Genomic DNA, 26,514 nt, shown 5'->3' on the forward strand with positions numbered 1-26,514 from the left:
AAAATGTTTTGTGAGGAGCTTAGGTCTCCCAGATCTACCCATGATCTGAAAGCTCATCAAGGGAAAATGTAGGTTGTACATATGATTACATGATCATAGTTATTTGGAAGGGCCATGGTGCCTGATGACATGTATGATGATTACAAACAGATTGGCCTGAATACGTTTTGATAGCATTACCTTGCTAAAACTCCAATGAAACCACAGTTAAAAACCAAGAAAAATTAAAATTCCAGTGAAATTCTAGAAAAAAGTGTCCCATGCTAAAACTACTTTGGACTTAAACCCCAGTTAAAATCCTAGTGAAAACCAAGAGCAACCCCAGTTAAAACCCCAATGAAACCCCAGTGAAAGATCAGAGAAATCCCAGTGAAAGACCAACAAACTCCAGAAAACACCAAGTGAAAACCCCAGAGAAAATCCCATTGAAACCCCAACAAACCCTAGAGAAACTCCAGTGAAACCCCAGAAAAACATAAAACAAAACCCAGAGAAACCTCAATTAAACCCCAGTGAAACCCTAGATAAACCCCAGAGAAACCTCTTGAAACTGCAGAGAAATCCAGTTGATCAAACCCACGTGTACTGGGAACTTGTCTTATGTAATAAAACGTAGATGAGAGAAACTTCAGTACCAGTCAAACGTTTGGACACACCTACTCGATCGAGGGTACTTCTTTAGTTTCACTATATTCCACATTGTAGAATAATAGTGAAGACATCAAGACTACAAAAATACCTGAATGGAATTGTGATCAGAACACATCAGAATTCATTTCGTGTTCATTTAACTGGTGTGCCTTGTAAAACAAAAGATGTTAGGAAAATAAAGAAGATGGAGGGAAACAAAACAGAGTCAAAACTCAGAAACAACACAACCAAATAAACCACAAACATTGAACAAAATGCTAAAAGAAAAGAGTACAGTGTACAATTGTCTCTTTTATTTTATACTTTGTTCGTTCAAGATACAGGCCAGTTTTTACTATCCCGGAGAGACACACAGATTAGACTCTTATACTACCTTGGGTACCCAGGCCACAAGTATTTCTGCCAAATCCCAAATCCAACAAGTGTAGGTCTTCGCCTGGCTACCCATGTCAATGAGTGTTACTGCTTACAGCTCCAGCAGTTCATGTTAGCTTACGTGGCTCCCGACACGTGCAAGGCTTCTGTCATCAAAGGGCCTTACTGTCAGATAAAAAAGGAACGGTTTCCCCGTCCCGTGGAGCAATACAAACAGCCCCCTAATGTTATACAAGACACAGTAATGTTACGTACGGCAGCCTACAGCAGTGTGTCTGATTAAATATTTTGTTGGGCTAGTTTGCTAATGGAAGAAACTGTGAAGATTTGTGTTTCAGTGGGCTTTTTCCTATATTCCGTGACATTGTGAAAACTGCAGGTACTTGTATGAGAGGTTATTGATGCTAGCAAAAGTAGGCTTTCATTTTCAGGCTGAAATTCGTTTAAACCCGCCATAGCGACGTATTCAAACCCGCCATAGCAACGTTTAAAGTGCCGTTATGTACAATATTCATCCAATGGCCATAAAATTCCAATTCTGAAATGGAAAGACTACCGGTCAGAGGGCTTGAATTTACAGTATTTGTGCTGCTGTCCGTTTTTTTTAAATATAATATCCAAGACCAGTATGTGAGCAAATTTGCATTGACTCTAAGTTGATCTGGATATGAGCTCCTGCTAAACGACTAAAGCATGAAATGTACATATTGACATTGGAAAAAGACCTACTTATACCAGTAATACGGTGATGAAAATTGAACTGAGTGCATAGTCAGGTCACCGAGGGAGACCCTTAGATAACAGTGTTGTCTGCTGCTGTATGTGGACGTGCAATGCAGATCATCCACGTTATGAAGAACTTTAAACACCCGTCATTTCAACCAGAATTGTGGTGGTTTCAACGGCAATTACCGGTTTGGGATGGACGAGTGAAAATGAAATTGGTCTGAAAACTTGGCAGAGAGTCACCCTGCGTAGTGTTGTGGATTCCACTGAGGAAATTATAGTGGACGTTGTTTTGTTTTATCGCGCAACCACAGATGACAATTTGGCCCTGTGAACATTCAGATACTGTCATTTATTTACAGTGCATTTCACACATTGTGTTCTGACTCGGAATGACACTTTTCTGAAGCAACGGTTTGTCTGCAGAAAATGAGTAGACTAAATGTGTAACGACGACAATAAGTCAACTAATAAGAAATGTACTTAAAAACATACATTCTTCCCTCTGTTATCAATACAGGGGGTCAAACAAATCTTGCCTAGGGCCCCCAAAAAAACTAGGGCCACAAAGACTGTGTAAGAATTTGTGTGCAAACTAACTATTTTCAACAATAGCGTTGTAAGCCTTCAAAACAGAGCATGCATGATTTTTATATTTGGAGACATTGGGATGAACAACAACAAAACATCTTACATGTTACTTGCTATGTAACATTTCTGAAGTGGCAATGACCATCAGATGTAAACAATCTAAATCTAGCATGAGTAACAGTACATTTTGAAATATATTGGTTAACAATGGTGACTGAGTGTTTTAAGGGACCTGAGTGTTGCAAAGTCATTTGACTTGTGTAAAACATATTTTTCTATCCAAGTCTTCCTATTATGTCAGATGGTTAAGCCCATCCTCAGACAACTAGGCAGAACACACGTGACAATTTGGTCAGACACATGTACTATCTTCAATTGAACGCTGTTCTTGCAAATAGAGCAGGGAACGAAAACGTAGAAGCCACATTCCAATCTGCATTTCTTGTTGCTTCGGGACAATATTCCCGTGTTGTGGACCTGGCTCACATGAAAGTCACCTTTGTCAGTGCGATATACTACACTTCTCCTTTATTAACTCAGTACAACACTGCCCCCTATTGGTATCCCCTCTCATCAACATCAGGGCCAGTTTTAAAAGTCACAAACTCTTATTTTGCTTGTCAAATTGGCTAAATAGCATAGAAATATAATGTAAATATGAATCTAATGGACGAACAACTGACTTCATAGGTTACCAGAATATTGCAGCCCTGGTTTGTATTGATCATAAATGGCTTGTCCAGTCTGACAGTAATTTGTGTTAACTTTGGAACAATGTTTTTATATATATATAATTAACCTTTGCAGCACCGGACTGGTTCTATGTTCGTAATTGATGCTATTATTGCTTTCTGATGGATTTTTTACATCTTGAGCTTAGCAATGGGTGGCTAATGTAAATATGTTAACATGTTTAGCCAGTACATACTGTATGTGAATTCCTTCAGAAAAAAAAACATGATACATTTTGTCAAGTTGGATTTTAATATGAGAAACGAAACAAGTAAAAGATAGAAAAGAAAACTGTCATGGGACCAGAGTGCACTTCTCAGTTCCCAATATATTACTATACAAATCTACTCTGACTACACTATGTACAAGTCAGCCACAGAGTTTATAAACTGAAGTGATGAATAGAAAAGAGAAGATCAAGGAGTTTCCCCTACCACCTGACACTAGATCAATCACCAATCACCATCCGCCACGCCTTCACATACTTACACCCGGGGTTTCATACTCACACACACACTTACACAAACGTTTCGTATAGCGACACAAACTCTTAACCACTGTGCACACAAAGTACTCCTCAACCAGTTTACCACAGTTGTGCTTCCATGTCTTCCGAAAAAGCAAGAGAAAGACAGTCCAAAGAGGAACTGCTACAAAGCTCAGGTCAACAATCCGCTTTCAGCTATCCTAAGCCAACCGATGGTGGCCAGGACATTGACCAGCACTAAGGGATAAATCACTACCAACAATAACAATAGCTAACATAGGCTCACTTAAGCAAAGGCCTCTGGGAGACTGAGTTTAGTGGTTTCCTTACGCTCCGACCCGCCCCACCCCTCCCCTCTCCATGTGTTGCAGATTGCACAACTGGGCATCTGAAGATCTCCCGGTTGAACCACTTCCACTCGGAAATTCGATCCCCCCAGTGCATCATGGGAACGTATCCGTGGAGCGCCACCCCACCAGCCAAAAGGCACATGCCTTAAACAAAAACAACCGAGAGATACAGTACAGATGAACAACACAGGGATTCTTGAAAGTCAAGTCGACACTTGTCCAGCTTTTACAGGTGAATTTTGTAGAGTCAGACTATATTATCAATTTTTTAGAGAAAAATTCAAATTGTCCCTAATTTCAAGAATCCCTGTATTGTATGACAATGTTAATTACATAAAAAATGTCAACAGGTGAAACGTCAAAAGCTTAATTCAATTATGAGATCTTTTGTCCCAGTCTCTGACATGATAATGCTCCTAATTGATGATATAACAACACAAAAGATGACTTTAAAATACTGGGCCATATCACTTGGGGAATGGGGTTTTTGTGACAACATTGATCTCTCAAAGGACACTCCAGGAAAGATGTTCTATATCCCTAAATGTAATACCTGGCCGCTGATCAAGCTGCAACATGAGTTCTATACAAGCCAGCTACAATGACAATGTGACCATTAGAATGAGCATCCCCATTAAACTGAATGAGGCCTTGATGGTTGGAGCGGTGGCCAGAAAGCACTAACGCCCGGGATGCCCAGAGTTATGGTCTCCAGCCACTCAACCAGACGACTCCATCTCTGTAAGTGGAAATCACTTATGCTAGCTAATAACTTTATTTCCAACTAACCATATTTCTGCCTAATAACGCTAATGCTAACAAACCATATTTCTGCCTAATAACGCTAATGCTAACTAACCATATTTCTGCCTAATATAACGCTAATGCTATCTAAGCATATTTCTAGCTAATAATGCTGCACAGCTTGGGGTGGTATTTCCAGGGGGACAGTGCTATCCAACGCTCATCATCAGTCCATTGTGGCTCCACAACCCCCTCTGATGCCAGGGTTCTGTTCCAGCTATGATCGTACAGTAGTTCTGCTTCAGCCAAAGGCCTCCTAGTGACCTGGGCACATCCAAACAGACTTGTATAACATTCATATTAAAGAAGGACAATAAAATCTGAGTAAAACAAATAAATCACATCCTAAGTCCAGTGTGGGGTTAATAGATGAAAATATCTGGGATAAATGAAAAACATCAAGGCAGCAGTGCTTCACAAGACAAAAAACACAAAACCAAGACAAAAGCATCTGTCCAGTTGGTTACTTACTAGGCCTAGTTTTAGGTAAAACACAAAACACCGGAAGAAAATGTACATTTACACAAACCGCAACAGAGACAGAAGGGTGAGAGCTTTTCATGGATTTATAAAAGAAAATTTAAAAAATGACGGAAGTCCTTATTTTCCAAAAGTAAAAACGGGAGATCTCGATCCACTTTTTGCGCTCTCAATATAAAAATGCCGCTGCATCCATTATCAGTCCGCGTTGAAGCCGTCTGTCCGCCAGTTCAGCTGCATCCTTGCCTTTCCATCAGCTAGTCAGAGGAGGAGTAGGAGGAGAATTCAGGCTGAATGGACCTCTCGTTCGTGACAACCCGGCGGTTTTACCGGGGTTCAAAGGTCACAGGGCCACATGCGGTCGCAAGGCTTGGTACAGCCCTTCGAAGGTGGGTCGATCGGCGATGTCGCGGTCCCAGCAGCGCATCATCAACTCAAACAGGGACGAGGGGCAGAGGGGAGGAGGGAAGAGGAAGATCTAGGATGGGGAGACAGAGGGGACGCAGAAACATCCCTGTTAGGTCCACATCTAATAACAGCTCTTCTGTGGCATGAAGGGTCACAGAATGTCAGCGCTAGACTTAAATCCACCTGTATTCAGAGTGAAATGTAGCAGCAAACTGGGATTATCCCGTAGCTCAGAAAGTCAGCACTAGACTTAAATCTACCTGTATTCAGAGTGAAATGTAGCAGCAAACTGGGATTATCCCGTAGCTCAGAATGTCAGCACTAGACTTAAATCAACCTGTATTCAGAGTGAAATGTAGCAGCAAACTGGGATTATCCCGTAGCTCAGAATGTCAGCACTAGATTTAAATCTACCTGTATTCCGAGGTAAATGTAGAAGCAAACTGGGATTATCCCGTAGCTCAGAAAGTCAGCACTAGACTTAAATCTACCTGTATTCAGAGTGAAATGTAGCAGCAAACTGGGATTATCCCGTAGCTCAGAATGTCAGCACTAGACTTAAATCAACCTGTATTCAGAGTGAAATGTAGCAGCAAACTGGGATTATCCCGTAGCTCAGAATGTCAGCACTAGATTTAAATCTACCTGTATTCCGAGGTAAATGTAGCAGCAAACTGGGATTATCCCGTAGCTCAGAAAGTCAGCACTAGACTTAAATCTACCTGTATTCAGAGGTAAATGTAGCAGCAAACTGGGATTATCCCGTAACTCAGAATGTCAGCACTAGACTTAAATCTACCTGTATTCAGAGTGAAATGTAGAAGCAAACTGGGATTATCCCGTCGCTCAGAATGTCAGCGCTAGACTTAAATCAACCTGTATTCAGAGTGAAATGTAGCAGCAAACTGGGATTATTGTGTAGCTCAGAATGTCAGCACTAGATTTAAATCTACCTGTATTCAGAGTGAAATGTAGCAGCAAACTGGGATTATCCCGTAACTCAGAATGTCAGCACTAGACTTAAATCTACTTGTATTCAGAGTGAAATGTAGCAGCAAACTGGGATTATTCTGTAGCTCAGAAAGTCAGCACTAGACTTAAATCTACCTGTATTCAGAGTGAAATGTAGCAGCAAACTTTTTAGGAAAGGCTTAAGTATTTTTTCATTTACAACATATTGTGCGCGCTGTTCTCATTATTTATTTATTATTATTAATTATACACAAAAAAAAAATCATTAAATATATAAATCAAACCACCCACCTGCCTGCCCTGGTTTCGGAAGAACTCGCCAGTGTTTTCGATGACCTGCTCGTCGGACAGCAGGCTGTAGGGCTGCTCCTTGCACAGGGTGAATATCTCCCACAGGGTGACGCCAAAGGCCCACACGTCGCTGGCCGTGGTGAACTTTCCCTGCAGAGGAAACACATAATGACGTTTCCCCTGGCTTCAGATCACAGGAGACTGGTTAGGAAAGGAGTGCCCACTACAATGGCGTAAACGGAATGGATGGAATGGAATTCAACATATGGAAGCCATGTGTGTATGAGCCGCCTGATACCATTCCATTCATTCCCTTTCAGTCCTTACCGTGAACGCATCCTCCCTAATTAAGGCGCCACCAGCCGTCTGTGGTACAGACCTAGGACCAGCTATCCGTCCCCCACAATCCTGATCTATCTGTTGCTGGGGAAAACGCTGAACTGACCCATGATCAGTGTCTAGGAGAAACGTCATCTAATCATTAAACCAACCCCCACAGGATATTTTAGAATTTGCAGCCAAAGAGAAAAATTATTCAGGGAGGGGTTACCTGAACTCCCAAGAAAAATTGTGGTCCTTCTTTATTTCTGTGGCCTGTGTTTTGCCATGTTATATTATTGTGCGCACTAATGAATGTGACCTGTCTTTTCCCGATGACCTGTCTGTGGCCCGGCGGTACATAAAGGACCACAGTATGATCCTGGCTTACCAGTAGGATGCTCTCCCAGGCCATCCAACGGATCGGCAGCACGGCCCGGCCCTGGATGCGGTAATAGTCACTGCTGTACAGGTTCCGGCTCATGCCGAAGTCCGCTATCTTAATGGTCAGCCGGCGGTCCAGCAGGCAGTTGCGTGTGGCCAAGTCCCGATGCACAAAGTTCAGGGAGGCCAGGTAGCGCATGCCCGAGGAAATCTGCACCGACATGTGAAGGAGGTCGGACAGACTACGCCGACAGAGAGACAGAGAGAGAGAGAGTTAGAGAGACTGAGTTAGAGAGAAAGATAGGGAGAGATAGAAAGAGTGAAAAAGAACTGGCATTTTATGCTGTGAAAGGACAATGTCAAGTTCACTGGTCATCTGGACAAGATTAACATGGTTCTTCAACGGGCCGTTGGAGGAAGTCAGCGTTCGGGTGGACGGTGCTGTAAATACTGAGTCACTGATCTGAATGGGAAATTCCCATTCCCGGAAGTTACATGTTTATGAATTACTGGAGCTGTTCTAGTTCATTCAGATCTAGACCTCCAAGCCACTTCCACTGAAGAATTTCATTACTCTCTCTAGTCATCGACTGACTTTGATCTTGGGGCAGTTTGTAGAAAGTCAGCTCAAATCTTTTCGCTAACTGGTGTTTTGACCAATCAAAGCAGCTTGAAAGCAGCTAGACTTAGGAGATGGGTGGAGACTGGGCGTGTCTAATAGGCTGAGGAGATGGGTGGAGACTGGGCGTGTCTAATAGGCTGAGGAGATGGGTGGAGACTGGGCGTGTCTAATAGGCTGAGGAGATGGGTGGAGACTGGGCGTGTCTAATAGGCTGAGGAGATGGGTGGAGACTGGGCATGTCTAACGGGAGGACTCACCTCACTGAGGGGATGTTATTGGCATGGGTTAAGGTGCTCTCCATCTCCCTCTGGGACAGAAACATGTTGAGGTCCCCGTTCTCCATGTACTCTGTGACCATGCACAGAGGGTCCGAGCTCACACATACACACAGCAACTGGATGATGTTGGGGTCGTTGAGTCGGGACATGATCTTGATTTCCTTCAGGAAGTCGTTCCTGTGTGTGTGTGTGACAGGAGATGTTAAGATATCAAATGGTCAGGACTTAGCTCAGCAGACACACGTAATGAAGGTGGGAATATTCTCGTTTTCGTGACACTTCTGCAGCCATCATCGCACACACCTGGCATTGTTTGTGGCGTCCGCCCTCAGCTGCTTCACCGCCACGAGTACGGAGCGCCCGTCACGGTCGGGAAGCGGCGCGCCCTCCCCCAGAAACTCGGGCAGACCCTCCGCCTCACACAGGTGGACCTACACGGAGAACAGGCTCGTCAAACTGACCGGAACGGGGGAAGCACCGCTTGGACCTTGGCGGATGACCGCGAGTGCGTCAAGCCGATCTAGCGGGCGGAGCCTCACCTCTCCGAACTGGCCCTCGCCCAGTTTCTCCCTGAAGAACAGCCGGTGGCGGGGGAACTCGGCCACGGAGATGTCCTTGCGGGTGAGCGAGTCGACGGTGAGTGCGGGCACGGCGTACATGTTGCTGCCCGTGACGCCCTGCAGGCTCACGATGTCCGTCTCCGCGTAATGGGGCACGCTGTTATGGAAGCACTGGTGGGGGGTGCACTGGGTGACGTCGGGCTCCGCGTAGCCCCCGCCACATGCTGACGGAGACAAAGATTGACAGTTACGGGGCTTCGATGCTTTGGAAAGCAGCAGAAGGGCTGTCTAGGATCAGGTCTCCCTTCTACGATGACAACGTAATTTAACTCATTGAGACCAAAAAGGCCAAAATAATCCTAGATCAGAACTTAGAGTACGAATTGTATAAATGTCCCTAACACAAAGTCGGGTGACGATGACTGACAGGGAGGAGATTTTTATTAGCGCTCCCTTGATACGCTATAGTTCCATCTGTGACTGATTGACCTAGTAGCTCTACTCTTTCTTGCCCTCTCTCTCATCATTCCCTTACAAGACAATGTTACAAGGTAAATGCAAACATCTCCGAAGGGACGCTGCCATGACACAGAGAACACAGTCAACATTTCCACTGATCATCGGCAGCCATTACGGCTCTTCACAATGGCACACCTTTCATCTCTTACCACAAGAGGGGCAGCCTTAGGTCATGTGATGAGAGGTCAGGAAGAGGTCATAGACAGGATTACTTAGGCAAAGGACTAGAAGACAGAGGGACAGGGAAGAGGACTGGAAGGTAAAGGAGAGAGAACACTCAGCAACAGGTCGGCATGCATAGAATGGAACATTCCCGAAAACACTGTCAGAGAAGTTTATGTATTGAGTGCAAGTGAAGACTGGTAAAGGGTGGATGGACGGACGTGTCGGGCAAGAGTAACGGGCAGCAGTTACCATGCTAACTTTAAGGACCAAGGAGTCAGGTTTCCTTGGATAAGAGAGCAGCAAAGAGGGAGAGGAATGAGAGAAATGCCCGGCATTCACCTGAGGCCTCGGCACTCTGGGACAGTTCGGGCAGTTTGTTCCGGAGAGCCGCCGGGTCCTGATACTGGGGGTCCAGGAGGAAGATGCGCTCATATGGAGGGTCCATCTGAGAAACCCGGGGGGGTACCGGAGGGGTCTGCAGAATGACAGTGTCACTGCTGGACGACAGGCGCACAGTGACCTCCTCCAGGATACGGCGGGGAGCCTGGGAAAGGGGCAGGGAGGAGGAGGGAGGGTGGGTCACTACCGCCTTCTCTAAGGGGAATTACGGCCAATACTGTATCAGCTGTCAGAGGCCAATGGGAGAAAGAGAAGCTCCGTGACAGATGAAAGGAAAAGCCAGATCAGATGCATCAAGGCAGGATTTTCAAACGTTCCTGGACAACTGTTAAACACCCTCTTCATTTCATACAAACACAGTCCATCAAAAGCATCTGCATCCCATTCAGTTCAAACTGCCAAACAAAGGAAGTGATGACGTGAGCGTGTGCGTTCATAACACGGTAATCCTACCTTCTCCAGCACCTTACACACATACTGGCACCGCAGGATCAGGAAGATGATCACCACCAGTAACAGGATGATCGTCACCAGACAGCCAATCAGAACAGGCGTGTTCCCGTTGTCCGGTTGGCCTTCCACTGATGGGTTGGTTGCTGAGGGGGAGGAGTTAAATACTTTTTTGTTATTATTACAACAACAAAAAAACTGCAAAGACAGTATAATTTATATATTTTATATATTTATAAAACTGTGGTGTATCAGACCGTGCACAACAGTTATGACAGAATATAATATTTAGAGTGGCAACCAGTTTATAATGGTAATAAGAATCATCAGAGATTTGTGGTATATTGCCATGTATATTGGCCACATACCAGATCCCCAGAGCCTTTGCTTTGTAAATAAAACTCTTTACAGTGGAAGGGAACCGTTAGATACAGTAAATGGATGCATTCCACATCTGATATTGCCCAAGTCAGATTTGAACAACTAATTGACTGAAAGTAAATTAAGTGTTGAAACATTCAGAGTTGCTGCAAATGGAAAGAGAGGTTGGATTGTAATGTAGGGCTCAGTTTAGCATTTCCCCACATTTGATTACAGTTAGGGTATGCAGGAGCTGATCCCAGATCTGTACCTAGGAGAATCTTTGTCCCGGAGAAAAAGGGACAGGAGAGCGATGGAAGGTTACCAGTCTTTTGGGTGGTGGGCATAGAGCTCTCCTCATTGGGCCAGGCAGAGGTCACCACTGGGGTCATCTGAGTAGGAATTACTGTGTTTACTGCAGGAAAGAAAAGTAAAGTAAAAACATCAAATGAAAACCGGAAAGTAAAATGTAATGTTCATAACTAGGAAATGGGTGATTATTTCCACATATTGCAACTTCAAATGGAAGGGGCAGAGAGCAAATGTCCTAACTGGGAGTAGCTTTATGGCCCATAGGGATGAAAAGAAGTACTGGAACTAAACAGAACATCTGTTTTACGTGAGATATTTCTCTGCTTCTCCTCCATGCCCAGTAAAAGTCCAAATCGTCAGTTGTGTTCACATATATATTACACACACATACACACACACACACAATATATATATATATATAAATAAATAAATGAATGATCACAGTTTCTACAAAAAAAATGTCAGGCCTTTTAAGGTACAGACGGCCACTGTAAGAGGTCTGAAGACCCATGCAGCGGTTTACACATGATGGCTACCGTGGCTGAGATTGGGTTGATTGCCATAGTAACAACAATGCTCTGGTGAAGCTAGGTTTGGCATGAAGTCTAAAAATTACCTTACAGATGTAAAGACAATGACATTAAATAAATAAAGTTGGTTAGGTAAGCCGATTATTTGTGTTCATCCTGTTATAATTATTAGGCAATATTGTTATAATTGTATGAATTATTGTTAGTTGAACAAATATAGTAATATAGTACAAGGCTGAACCAGAGATCACAAGCCCTTTTGGGATCTAGATAACTACACCATTATGTTCATGATGGGTCACACACTGGAGGGAAAACACTGGAGGGAAAACACTGCAGTGCTACAGTCATGTTCCCTCGTCGTCGCATGCAGATACGGAAGAACCTTAAACAGCTGCTTGTTTCGGTGCTCATCAGCAACTAAATTGAAAACAGCAATAATTAATTTCAAAATTTTTGTGCTTTATTTGATTGGTTGACCAGATGAACACAGTTCACTGGTTGACATTGGCGGCGCCCACTCAAGAGCAGGAAAGCAGTGAATGAGAGAAGAACACTCATGCTGACAGGGCAGTGGGCCGGGTTCGAACCCACACCGCAGCAGCATGTATGCACTGGAGGCAGCGGCCCAGCCAGCTGGACCACCTTTGACCCCACCGCCCCTTCTCACCTGACTGGAAAGAGATCTCACTGAACATCATCCACATGTCGGCGAAGGTGAAGCGGCAGCGCAGGGCCTTGGCGGTCCGCCGGCCCAGGGGCACCGTGACGTAGCGAGCGCTAGGGTTGCGGTCGTCCAGCACCGTGTGGAACTCCGCCGGCTCCGCCTCCCAGTTGGCCAGGAGGCGGGGCTTGAAAGAGCACGACACGGAGGAAAATATCTTCACCCCACTTTGGAACATGTTGTTGCAGTGCACCTGCAAACAGGGACCGTCACACAGGAGCTGCATGAGGGCATCCGAAAAAGGCGGACGTTTATTTATGACTTATTGTTTTATTTCTACACTGGCAGCTGAACGGTCAGCAAAGATGAACGTGAGTGTCAGACTTTGTGAATGTTTGTTCAGCAGGTCAGTTGGGGCATCCCGGACCACTCTCAACTCAGAACCTCTGATATTCGAGACACGTAAACGTGTTCATTTCTCTTTTTGTATAATGAAGCCCAAGTTTCCCACTTGGAAAGTATCAGAATCGACCAACAGGAAACGCAAACAACATACGTTCATGAACTCGGAGGTTCTGATTCTCTGGGTCCTTGTGAATGCGCCTCGTCTCTTTCTCTGCCCGTTCAATTCACCCTGCCCTCCCCCGACTCCCAATGCCAGCTGCTCTGTGGTACCTTCATGGAGGTGAAGTTCCTTTGTTTGTCAAAGACAAACTCCATCTCCACGTGGCCAGAGCCGAGACTCCCGTTCTTCCACCCCACGTAGTCGTACCCCTGCCACACATGGTACTGCCGCGTCACCAGGAAGTCATCCTGACCAATCACACCGTCCGTCAGCTGGCCCAACCCGCCTGACAGTTTCCTTGGAGAAGGCACAGTCGTTAAGGGGATGCGCATAGGAATTCTTCCAGCGCCCAAAGCACATCATGTTTCAGTTGGCTGCCACCCACAATGGGTCCAGCCCTAACTGTCTGCGCTGCTGCAGCATGATGAAGTGGAACGGGGCCCGGAGGCCAGTCCCAGAGGGCTGCTCAGGCCTACCTCCGCTCGTGGACACCGTCATATGTGGAGTCGTTGAGGCTGACTATGGGGTACCCAGGAGAGCTGTACATCTGCTGACCTTCGGGAGAGCTGTATGATATCAGGCCATCTAGAGTAGGAGGAGAGGAGCGTGGGAGAAAGGGGAGACAGAGGAGGGGGGGTGGGAGACAGACAGACAGAGAGGGAGACAGGGGAGAAGAGAGGAGAGAAAGAGGGAGGCATAGGAGAGGGAGACTTTGTGTTGAGCCTTGAGTACACATTCCTCATTATAACTGATAGGACAGTATCACACAAACAAAAACACACACACACAAACAGCTCAATGCTTTCTCAGCAAACCCAAATCCCCCCTGTGGTCAGAGGTCCAATTCCACCCAGCTGCCTCATGTCACAACAAGACATGGAAACAGATCACTCCCTTTAACTTGAACACAGAGATTACCACAGAAGGAATTATGCTACACATTTAAAAAAAAAAACATTCATAGTGTGTGTGTGTGTGTATGTGGTAGAGCTTGGTGAGTACAACATCAGGGTTGTGGGTTCAATTCCCAACAGTACAAGAAAATAAGCATTTACTACCGCACTGTAGGTGGTTCTCGATACAGTTAAGTTTTGTTATTTTGGCTGTTCATCAAAATATATTCAAGTTACAGTTAAATAATGATTATGGGCTTAAAGTGTCTCTCAGTCTCTCAGCTTTAATTTGAAGGTATAGGGGGTTTAGGAATTACAGCTCTTTAATATGTAGCCCCCTCTTTTTCAAGAGACCAAAAGTCATTGGACAATTGACTCAAAAGCTGTTTCATGGACAGGTGTGGGCTATTCCTCTGTTATTTCTTCATCAATTAAGCAGGTAAAAGGTCTGGAGTTGATTCCAGATGTGGCATTCACATTTGGTAGCTGTTGCTGTGAACCCACAGCATGTGGTCAAAGGAGCTCTCAATGCAAGTGAAATTGGCCATCCTTAGGCTGCAAAAAAATTCATCAGAGAGACAGCAGGACAATTAGGAGTGGCCAAATAAACAGTTTGTACATTCAGAGAAATAAAGAACACACTGGTGAGCTCTGCAACACAAAAAGCCCTGGATGTCCATGGATGATAACAGTGGTGGGTGATTGTAGGATCCTTTCCATGGTAAAGAAAAACCCCTACACAACATCCATCCTGAGTGAAGAACACTCTCCAGGAGGTAGGCATATCATTATCGAAGTCTACCATGAACAGAAGACATCACGACAGCAAATACAGAGGGTTCAACACAAGGTTCAAACCATTCATAAGCCTCAAGAATATAAAGGCCAGATTTTGCCAAAAAACATCTAAAAAAGCCAGCCCAGTTCTGGAACAGCATTCTTTGCACAGATGAAACTAAGATCAACCTGTACCAGAATGATGGGAAGAAAAAGTAAGGAGAATGCTTGAAACATCATGCAAAGCATACCACATCATCTGTAAAACACAGTGGAAGCAGTGTGATGGCATGGGCATGCATGGCTTCTACTGGCACTGGGTCACTGTTGTTTTAATGATATGACAGAAGACAGAAGCAGCCAGATGAATTCTGAAGTGTATAGGGATATATTGTCGGCTCAGATTCAGCCAAATTCAGCGAAGTTGATTGGACGGTGCTTCACTTTACAGATGGACAATGACCCAAAACATACTGCAAAAGCAACCCAGGAGTTTTTAAGGCAAAGAAGTGGAATATTCTGCAATGGCTGAGTCAATCACCTGGTTTCAACCCAATCAAGCATGCATTTCACTTGCTGAAGACAAGATTTAAGGCAGAAAGACCCACAAACAAACAACTGCCGGTATTTGGCCATGCATTCCAGACATCAAGCAGTCATTCGACAAAGTTTTGAAAATGTACATTTTATTTGTGATTGTGTTTATCTGCCCAATTACATTTGAGCCTTTAAAATATGGGGACTGTGTAGGAAAATGGTTGCAATTCCTAAACGTTTCATACAATATTTTTGTTCAACCCCTTGAATAAAAGCTGAACTGCATCTTGGTTGTTTCATTTCAAATCCATTGTGGTGGGGTACAGGGACAAAATAATGACCATAGTGTCAGTGTCCAAATATCTCCGGGCCTAACTGTAAGTGTAAAACGAGTTAGTAGCATGTTTGCCTGTCATAGTGAAGCACGGAATATTTCACAGATTCCCATGCAGAGACAACATTTTCTTTAGGATTTATTTTGGCTAAGATCAGGATCAGGACGTGTTAGGGTTAACATTAGATGACTTATGTTGAGGTTAGGGATTTTTGGGAAACCACATCTTAATCGTAAACGTGTGTGTCAGCGTATGTTTAGGTTGGGGTGTGTGTTTGTGAGTGTGTGTGCGCGTGGATCTCTCACCATGCCAGGGACAGCCATAGAGCTCCACCCTCATACACACAGTGTTCGGGACCTGGGTGACAGGGATCAGGCGAATGAAGCGGCTGATGACCGGGGGGTGGAGGTCTTTGATCACAGAGGCGTAGGAGTTGTCATTGGCCTTCATTATCTGGCAGAAAAGCATAATCACCGCTGTCAAATTACACACGGCACTGCCACTTGCCGAAACCAAGCAGCCTTCACACCTCATTCTGGTATTTTGAACGGTCAAAATTAATGGAGCAGTAATGGGCAACCTGTCTTTAAATGTATAGCCTTTTGGGGGGGGGGGGGGGGATTAACACAAAAAATACTGCCCATTGTCTAGTTCCTTGGCCAAAGAGGAGGAAGTATCTTCTCCCCAATGAAGAAGATAACATCTACTGTATGAATTATCTACAGCCTATGAGCTTGCACCAAAAGCTTTCTCCTAAAAATTGTTTTTATGACAATAAGACATTTGTTATCAGATTGTAGCCAGGTTGTCCTGAGGCTGTTCTCAGTGTTTCAGGTAGGAAGTGATAATGCCCATTACACATAACCCTTATTAATTTATCAGCCTGGTCCAGTGACATGGAGGTGACGGCTACATCTGTATTTTTTTATATTCCAGCTCAATTCACGTCTCCGCGAACACTGCATATCTGTTCACTGGCTTAATTTTCATAACCAAAAGTCCCAATACAAGACAAATCCATGCATACACCCACATCTACAAAGTGCCTTATTGCTATTCCAGACTGGTAACAGATGTAATTAAAACAGCAAAAATCTAATCCTGTGTCGAACCCATGGTATAAAGTCTCATATATCACAGCAACAGCCAGTCGGCCTTCAGGACTCAATCCACCCAGATTGTATTTGCATTCTAGTATCACAATAATAAAAAAATTGGCACATCTCATTAGAGCTCTTGTTTCTGAGTCCATGACATTATTATTAATTATTAACTGAACCAACTCTACATATCTGTCATAAACCAAAAGACAAACATTATTATTTTTTCTTAAAAATCCCCTACAATGACTCACATTTGGAAAGGCCAGAAAGCCCCACAGTCAGCTTCCTCTCCTCTCCCTCCATCCATTCATTCTTCATGCAACTTCCCTTTCCTGCAACCACCCCCCACCCCCCTTCACCTTGTCGCCTAGGCGATTCTTCCAGGACTTCCAGAGCAGGCCATCACGACTGTAGTTCAGGCGGTACATGCGGGCAAATTCGTTGCCCGAGTTCCGTGCGTAGCGGCCCTGTGTGCCCACCACTGTCAGGAAGGTGAGCTGGCCCAGGTCCACCTGCAGGTACTGGGTGTCAGAGGGCTGGAGGAGCCCCGCCGGGCACCAGGCCCCATCCCCCTCCTCCCGGTTCAACCTGCACCGAGACGGGGTCAGGGGGTCAACATCCCAGTGACATGCGCAGGGACTTATTTATAAAATGTCATGTTTCTTTTCAACTGTTCACAGAATACTGTTCCTTGTCATAGAAAACTGTTCACTGTCACTAAATCAACAATTATTTTTTTTAAATCACTTCTTAGCAATTAAAACTACCATATGGAGAAGCAAAACTAACAATTTGTGTTCTGAGATCTCTCCTAAAAGCACAGAGGGACTTCATAACCCAAGTCCCAATGAGTGCCTAATGTCCCAAAATGACCGCTCAGTGTGCTGTGGACAGACAAACCTACCTGGCATATTGCGGTCCCGTAGTCTCGTACCATTGGCTGGAAGCGGTGATGTCATGGTCTTTGATCCGGCCATCCTCCATGCCCAGAGGATAGCGACAGTGTGCTGCCACGCAGAGGGAATCAAAGTCAGCAGAGAGGGCAAATGAGGTCAAACTGTGCAAGGGGTTGATGGGATATGTACTCACCACGACTGAGATACACACGAGGAGAACAAGTATTTGATACACTGCCGATTTTGCAGGTTTTCCTACTTTCAAAGTATGTAGAGGTCTGTAATTTTTATCATAGGTACACTTCGACTGTGAGAGACGGAATCTAAAACAAAAATCCAGAAAATCACATTTTATGATTTAATTAATTAGCATTTTATTGCATGACATAAGTATTTGATCACCTACCAACCAGTAAGAATTCCGGCTCTCACAGACCTGTTAGTTTTTCTTTAAGAAGCCCTCCTGTTCTCCACTCATTACCTGTATTAACGGCACCTGTTTGAACTCGTTACCTGTATAAAATACACCTGTCCACACAATCAAACAGACTCCAACCTCTCCACAATGGCCAAGACCAAAGAGCTGTGTAAGTACATCAGGGATAAAGTTGTAGACCTGCACAAGGCTGGGATGGGCTACAGGACAATAGGCAAGCAGCTTGGTGAGAAGGCAACAACTGTTGGCGCAATTATTAGAAAATGGAAGAAGTTAAAGATGACGGTCAATCTCGATCTCGGCCCTCGGTCTGGGGCTCCATGCAAGATCTCACCTTGTGGGCCATCAATGATCATGAGGAAGGTACAGCATCCATATTAGGAACATTATCATTCCTCCACCAGAAACTCTGTTCTTCCTCCTACTCGGTCATCACCCCTCCCCCGGTCAAACGTCACCCCTCCCTTGGTCAAGTATCCGCTCTCGCCTTGTCAAACATCACCCCGTTTAAGCTTTAGTCCTCCCCTGGTCAATCGTCAGCCCTCCCCTGGTCAATCGTCAGCCCTCCCCTGGTCAATGACCTGAAGAGAGCTGGGACCACAGTCTCAAAGAAAACCATTAGTAACACACTACGCCGTCATGGATTCAAATCCTGCAGCGCACGCAATGTCCCCCTGCTCAAGCCAGCGCATGTCCAGGCCCATCTGAAGTTTCCCAATGACCATCTGGATGATCCAGAGGAGGAATGCTTTTTGGTCTAAACTCCACTTGCCGTGTTTGGAGGAAGAAGGATGAGTACAACCCCAAGAACACCATCCCAACCGTGAAGCATGGAGGTGGAAACATCATTCTTTGGGAATGCTTTTCTGCAAAGGGGACAGGACGACTGCACCGTATGGACGGGGCTATGTATCACGAGACCTTGGCCAACAACCTCCTTCCCTCAGTAAGAGCATTGAAGATGGGTCGTGGCTGGGTCTTCCAGCATGACAACAACCCGAAACACACAGCCAGGGCAACTAAGGAGTGGCTCCGTAAGAAGCATCTCAAGGTCCTGGAGTGGCCTAGCCAGTCTCCAGACCTGAACCCAATAGAAAATCTTTGGAGGGAGCTGAAAGTCTGTATTGCCCAGCGAAAGCCCCCGAAACCTGAAGGATCTGGAGAAGGTCTGTATGGAGGAGTGGGCCAAAATCCCTGCTGCAGTGTGTGCAAACCTGGTCAAGAACTACAGGAAACGTATGAGCTCTGTAATTGCAAACAAAGGTTTCGGTACCAAATATTAAGTTCTGCTTTTCTGATGTATCAAATACTTATGTCATGCAATAAAATGCAAATTAATTACTTAAAAATCATACAATGGGATTTTCTAGATTTTTTTTTATTCCGTCACTCACAGTTGAAGAGTACCAATGATAAAAAGTACAGACTTCTACATGCTTTGTAATTGGGAAAACCTGCAAAATCGACAGTGTATCAAATACTTGTTCTCCCCACTGTATGTGGCTGCCTCATCCTGAAACGTACAGTTATTCAGCAGACAATGCAGTGAGTTGTTGCGTTTTCACAATGCCCCCCAGCAAGGGAATCGAACCAAGAACCTCTGGAACTGAAAGAGCATTTCCTTGCCAAGCGAGCTACGTGCGAACCAACTTAAGATGAACAAACCGAAGAAGACCACCTGCTTCATTAATAAAATGTAAAATGCAGAATCAGCTTTTCTTTTCCTAACAATAACAACCATTGGGGGTCCGCAAAACAACTCAGCGTCCAGAGGGCATCTTCAGCCCACATTGAGATTGTGGAGGACCCCGTGAAATTCAGCATCTAACTGAATGCAACGGGCCAGATGGCCCATGTTTATATATGGAGGTATGAGTGCCAGAGAATTGGAGGCAGTGGCATAGGCAGGGCAAATAACAAAACAAACAAAAAATACAGTTGCAAATTCTATGACGGGAAATGACAGTTGTGTTTTAAAGAAAACACTCAGACTCAGTGTGGTACGTTCCAAATGTAGCTCCCCTTGAAGTGCGCCCTAGTTCTTTACTGCCCATAAATCTAAAAGCATTGCCTTGTCGGTGGCATATTCTAGTGGGAACTTCCCCTATTATTCCTAAGGCAGTCATTTCCTTTAAATCAGTGAAGGTAAGTGAGAATGTGTACACTGACTGGAAGGAGGAATGTGTTTCTGGGAGGTGCAACATGCTGACGAATCCTGACTGGATCCGGGCCAACTTCAGTAAAAAAACAAAATCACCACAAAAATAACCAACACGGCTCCTAACACGGGTTCGTTTTTTTGGCAGATTGCCTTTTCTGAACATAGCTGTGTCTGGTTGTCAGGGTGAATGCAGGGGTGTCAATGCAGGATGACAGGGTCCTACTCACCTGGGTCTATCTGGGCATTGGTCTCGAGTTGAAAGACCAGCAGCAGAACAAACAGCATGGTTGGCCTGAGATGACTGAGGGCAGGTGAGGACAGAGGCTACATCTCTGAGAGGGAGACAGAGAGAGACACGGAGACAGACCAAGATTAAATCAAATGGCCCATATTCACTGTTTGAAAGTCTCTTGTTTAAGTTTTAGGGCAAAAACAAGTTTCCGTCAGGCGAATTCAGTCAGTCCTCTTGGTCCCACTTGCTTCCAAATGAACACACTTCCTGTAAATCGCCTGCTGAGGAACTTCAGCCACTCCAGTAAGCCAAGTCACTGAACTTCACAATGAGAAAGATACCATCCACTGTTCCGTTCACTGTAAACTTGTTTTTGGTTATAATGTCATCAGACTGTACTCCTTCAAAAAAACCTTTTCTTACATTGTTTAGGTTTACATTTTAGTCAACTAGACACTCTGATCCAGAGAAAATTACACTAGAGAACACAGAAACCCACCAGTGGTATTTACATGCTGTATATAGGCCTGCACAATACTTAATGATAAATATTTGGTTAAACTGGAAACTTGGTGGAATCCTCCCCTCTAAGTTCCCCATTACCCTGACCCATGCTCTATCACTCCTCCACAATCCCTGGCCTCTCTAGATCCTCTGCTTTCTGTAATCACTAACAACATGCTGACCCCTTCACACGCACACACACATACACACACACACACACACACACACATCTCACTCTCTCCATTTAATTCTCTGTCCTCTGTCTCTCGTTTTCAAAGCTATTGTTCCTTACTGTTCCTCTGAGGCCGGGTCTCTGGATGTAGGCCCATGAAGAGCCGGGAGAATTTCCAGAGTGCTGGCCTTCTGAAACACCACAGTTCCCTGGGCTGAGTCACATTGCTCATTTTAATTGACGGAAAAAGGTGCGCGGAATGGAGGGAAAACATGATTTCCGCTGTAAAATGAGATCCGTCATGAAATGACTGAATAGGGGGACAAAATCAGAGTGAACACTGGGCTACTTGAAACCATAACGGCCCATCATGGGCTACTTGAAACGGACGAAAAAACATGCCAAACACAGCATTGACAATAGATACAGCAAAACAATTATTGTCTTAAAAGTGTCATCTTGTGAATGCGAGTGTATTTACAAGTATTACTGTGTGGCTATAGATCAATGTGTGTATCATTTGAAGTGGATTTGTATTTTAATTTTTCAGAATGTCTTCAAGGCACTGTCAGTTTGTGTGTGTGTGTTTGTGCGTGCAAGTGAGCATCCTTGTGTATGCGTGTGTTTAATCCATCCGTGTTGTTGACAGGTTTATAAACCCTGGGCTGGACATAAACCCCAGGCGCATATGTTACACAATCCTTCAAAATTAATTCAGATTGTTGGGGGGGGCACAAAAATGGCAAGGGATGGAAAGTCGGGAAAGTGATGGGAAGAAAGAGACAGAGATACAGAGAAAATAAAGAGGAGGGGATCGGGTGAAGTAGGGGAGGCACAGCTGGTTTATGTAATCCTTGGCTCAAGCCGAGGCCTGTTCAGCAAAGGGATTCCTGTGTTGTTGCTCATCTTTCTAAGGGTGCCACGTGACCCGGTCCTGAGAGGAGCGGAGCCCCGCAGCTGAGGTACAGACCCAGGGCCCGGCCGTACCTGTCCCGTGGGGAGACTCCAACAAAAATAAGAGATTAAAAGAAAGATATGGACAGGGAGAGAGAGACAGACGAACTGACAGAGAGGGAGACAAAGGCACAGAGAAAGAGCGGGAGAGACGCAGACAGAGGGAGAGAGAAGGGCAGACAGGCAGAAACAGAGAGTGCACGGGCTTAACAACCACCAGACAGCAAACGTGCCCTGCAGGCCTCCCATCTCATCTCAGCAAACCCCAAAAGACCAGTCCAAAACAGCCACACAACACAGAATTCAAGGCACACAAAGCAATCCAGAGATGACAGTCACTCGCACAGGACCCAGCATGCCCTCCGTCAGCCAGAGAGGAATGAGGACGGTGATGGCTGGGAGAAAAGCACGGACCATATACCATGGGTATTTCCACGCTGGCCAAACAAAAACAAACGAGCGCTAGGCTAACGTTAGCTTAAGGCTAACTTACTGCTCAGTTGGCTAGCTCGCGGGCTGACTGGCCTCAGAAGCAGTGAAGGCCTTCAGATTACGCAACGCACTACCAATATAAACAGTGCAACAGTAAGTGCTTTGGGGGGGGTGGGGGGGGGGGGGGTCACACGCAAGTACACACAAGGTCTAAACAAAATAATTGATATGACGTATTTTGCTTCTTTTTTTTTTTTTTTGTCAATACACTTAAATCAAACACCATCGCACTCGGTTACTTTCAAAACCCAGTTTTACGGCCCAAGGCTAAATCCATCCATCAAGTGTGGAATGCGCCGCTGCAAGATACATAAAATCTTTTATTTATTTACTTCAAACTTGCCTTTCTGGAAAACAGGGCTGTGATTAGGCATTTCATATTTAGTCTACACGTGTGGTATGCAAAGCACGGGTCAAAATGTGATTTGACCCATGTTGTCGCCGCAAAGCGACAACATATGAGAAGAATGTCTAACGTGTTTATGGAGGGGAGTCGGAGCTCGACAGTAGCAGCACTGACACAGATACAGAACACAGTTTAGCCTCTTCACCTACAATGTCACTTGCCAGTAGTAACACTGAATGAACCATCCCAACCTTGACGTGAGGCCAACACGCCACCGGTCGAGGCAGTGCATCACATTCATGCTCCTGAAGTAGGGACTGAACAAGTCATGTGCACGTTTGACTTAACGGGACACCAGTTGCTGTAGCTGCACTGACCAACTGCAGAAGCTCTTAAAAGTACTTGACTGTTGACCTCTCTGACCCAACACACCTGTTAGGGATTAGAGTCTGTATAGTAAGTGTCTCTGGCTTAGGCGCCAACTTGGCATTTGACCTCCATGTCCTGTAGCAGGTTGGTATGGTCCAAATACACAGGAACCTACTTCATCCCTGATCCACCATCAGGGTGGTAGATGCCTGGCGGAGAAGCCTCGGATCTCATTTGGTGGGTTTTTGGTTTAATCCCAGAGAGGACACTAACCCAACACTGGGTCACTGTATGGGCTGCAGTGGTTCTGCAGAGACTTAGTTGCATGCTGCAGCCCGGTCATCTTACTTACATACAGTGGCTCTCAGAAGTATTCACTCCCTCTGACTTTTCAATCTAAAAGGAATTTCTTTATAATCTGAAAGGAATTAGTCAAGGGGTCTGCCATTGATTAGCACTAAAACATCCATAATGTCAGAATTAAAATTCTAAAATAATAGTAATGCCTTTAGTCAAGATTTGGTGGAGGCACATTTGGCATTAATTACTGTTATGAGTCTGTTTACATAAGTTTCTACCAGCATTGCACATGTGGACACAGAAAATCTTTTGGTCCATCAAGCTGAATGGTCAACAGTCATTTTGGTGAAAAGTAATTTTCAACTCTTTCCACACATAAATAGGATTGATGTCATTAACCTTTTTTGTTTTTAAGACATTTCTCTGTACTTTGCTGCATCCATTTTGCCATCTTTTTCTCACAAGCTTTCCAGGCTCTGACGCAGAAGAGCTTCCCCAAAGCATGACACTGCCACCACCATGCTTCAATGGTTGGAATGGTGTTCTCAGGATGATGCGTGTTGTTAGGCTTGCGCCAAACATACCACTTAGCATTGGGGCCCAAATCAAATATGTTCTGTTTCATATGAGTAAATAATTTAGAATTACTAAGAATTACAATCTTATTTTTCATTTCGACATCATGGACTCTGATTAAAACCATTTAGATTTTCTATTGTGACTAAATTAAATGTGAAAAGTTCCAAGGGTGTTAGAGACTTTTGAGAGCCACTGTAAATCCGTAACACTTTTGTTTAGTCTGTCCCTGTGCATAGTGTCCCTGTATCTCCTCTAAAAAGAGAAGCACCTTTACACCAAGTAAACTCGTTAGCATGTGTAAATGTACCTGTAGAAGGAAGGTGATTCTGAGGACTTCCCTATGATGCTTGCTCACAAAGATAATTGAAAGGCAGCAGATACCCTACGGCGTATTACTGGGTAATAATGCCACGTGCAGAAACAACTTTTTAACAGTGTTACCATTTCTGATAATCCCTCCCCAATGTTAATGTGGTTAAAGCATTTAAATGTGGATTCATCTTATTTTGCAGCCTTCTGGCTTAAGCCTTTTAATGTGGATTAAGCTTGTTTTGCAGCCTACTGGCATTTGTTGAGCAGGTTGTGGCATACCAACAAGGCCCGAAGACCCAGCAGAAAGTGGCCCAACTTGGCTCATCGTGAAATGTATGGTACAAACATAAATAATACCGTCCCGCCGTGGTACTGACCAAAACCTATGAGACGGTACCTTTGAACTGTTCTACATTAACATTTAACTGGATTGACCTACAGAAGCAGAACAGCAGACTTCTAACCTAAACCCATACAACATGACCTAATTCAGATCTAATACATACCACGCTGCAACCATAAGGATGCAATACACTGGTAATGTTTAGGTCCAGTGAAACCTCCCTAGATTTCCGATGTCCACAAAAGGTGAGTACGCGTTCTCATTAGCGAAAATGTCAACCGCCACTCCTCGGCCTGACCGCACCACCAGACACGTTTCAATTAAAACATGCCTACATTATTTCCTTGATTCAGACCACAGCTTGGGATACGTGAGGGCGTTACAGTATCATTGTCTATTTTTGTAAGGGTATGTCCAAACAAGTCCAACCAATGAGAGACGAAAGCAATTACTAACAAAAAAGACAATGCTCTGAAGAAACCTCATGAATGCTTTGCCTTCATCAGTTGCAACGTTGTCGGCCACTATAACGGACTCAATATAATGTAAATTTCAAAGTTCGTAAACTATGATATCGTGCTTTAAATTGTCAATAAAAATGCATTTCTTTTGCAGACATGTATAACCATGAATGACCATGTATAACGCGCGCTGCGGTTAGAGGAATATAATAGGGACGTGTTTTCAGGTATTTAATTGTCTGTGGCCTTGTCGCTCCGGTCCGGTAATTGCATGCTTGTGAACTCTTCACAGGCAGTCAGTGAAACGATGAAATAACCTAAAAAGCAGAATATAACCAACATACCCAACTTCATAGAATTTTAAAACGCAAACAATTTAAAACTTGGCCAATGTGTTTATTGTTTACAAAGAGAGATGCTATTTGAATCCAGATAAAAACCCAATGTTAAACATTGAAATATACAATAGCTGGAATAGTGTCTCTTTCCTTCACACAAAAAAAGACAAAAAGCATTACAGTATGTCCAAACTAATAGATAGTTTCGAAATATGTAACTCCGTTGTCATAAACAATACCCGAATCAACATTTAGCCCGATGTCCCTAACCGTTACACCGTTTGGAACGTCCCATGAAGAGCGTAAATATTTTTCTGTCCGAATTCGTTTCTTAATCGCAACAAAGACGCCAACATGAAGCCATGGGATAACTTTTGTCTCTCTCAAGAAACTTGAGCTTGTTTCTTAGCACCGACAACATTATCGATTTACCTGATTTAAGTTCTTGACGGGAATCACGACAAATGTCAGTTGGAGTGGCCTTCGGACAGACTTGGTAATAAAAACAAATCCGGATTATTATCGCAAAAGGACGTTACTCGGTGTATAACAATGCATCGGAGGATCTGTACACTCTTGAAAAAAAGTTTCAATGTAATTTTTACATCACATCCCGCTTCCGGCCCATAGAGGAGGGGAGAAGGGGGCATATTGTGCAACTACAAGCGAAGAATGGGTTCATGGTCACTGTCAGGCCACGCAGGGACTCACATTTGGTTCAAAATGTGTGCAACTCCCATTTCTATGGGCACTCGAGCAAGCGTGCGATATGGTGAGGTTTGGCCTAACCTAATAAGCCAATGCTAATCAGGGTGGAGGCCAGTTTTCCTACTCATTGTTAAATTCAGTGCCGTCTCAGTATTTCCCAAAAATGTTATAACTAGAATATCCATAAATGTATTAACATCATGGAGTGCCTTTTCAAATGACCCTCAAGGCAATCTATTGTCCTAATCGGAATTTCCAGCGACACCACTAGAA

The 26,514-nt window shown here is 44.4% G+C and overlaps 1 protein-coding gene across 4 annotated transcripts; it reads right to left on the reverse strand.

Moving 5' to 3' along the window:
* Positions 1 to 3,304: 3,304 nt before the first annotated feature.
* ddr2l (discoidin domain receptor family, member 2, like) lies at positions 3,305 to 26,146 on the reverse strand. 4 transcript variants are annotated; one of them, XM_034296544.1, is made up of 17 exons: positions 25,966 to 26,146; positions 20,359 to 20,463; positions 17,543 to 17,645; positions 16,998 to 17,226; positions 15,841 to 15,988; positions 13,470 to 13,578; positions 13,104 to 13,290; positions 12,435 to 12,681; positions 11,248 to 11,337; positions 10,566 to 10,708; positions 10,053 to 10,257; positions 9,009 to 9,253; positions 8,773 to 8,900; positions 8,449 to 8,646; positions 7,577 to 7,811; positions 6,868 to 7,017; positions 3,305 to 5,674 (listed from the first exon to the last, which is right to left on the reverse strand). In XM_034296544.1, exons 2-17 carry the CDS (start codon positions 20,414 to 20,416, stop codon positions 5,540 to 5,542), a joined length of 2,610 nt encoding a protein of 869 aa, XP_034152435.1. In that variant the 5' UTR covers positions 20,417 to 20,463; positions 25,966 to 26,146; the 3' UTR covers positions 3,305 to 5,539. The 4 variants fall into 4 exon arrangements, 3 of the variants coding, with proteins under 3 accessions (XP_034152435.1, XP_012992373.1, XP_034152434.1); XM_013136919.4 differs by having other exon boundaries at positions 11,194 to 11,337; XM_034296543.1 differs by lacking the exon at positions 25,966 to 26,146 and adding an exon at positions 21,160 to 22,530 and having other exon boundaries at positions 11,194 to 11,337.
* Between the last annotated feature and the right edge of the window lie 368 nt (positions 26,147 to 26,514).

The sequence above is a fragment of the Esox lucius genome, chromosome 13 (assembly GCF_011004845.1).
Source record: "Esox lucius isolate fEsoLuc1 chromosome 13, fEsoLuc1.pri, whole genome shotgun sequence".
In the NCBI taxonomy this organism is placed as follows: domain Eukaryota; kingdom Metazoa; phylum Chordata; class Actinopteri; order Esociformes; family Esocidae; genus Esox; species Esox lucius.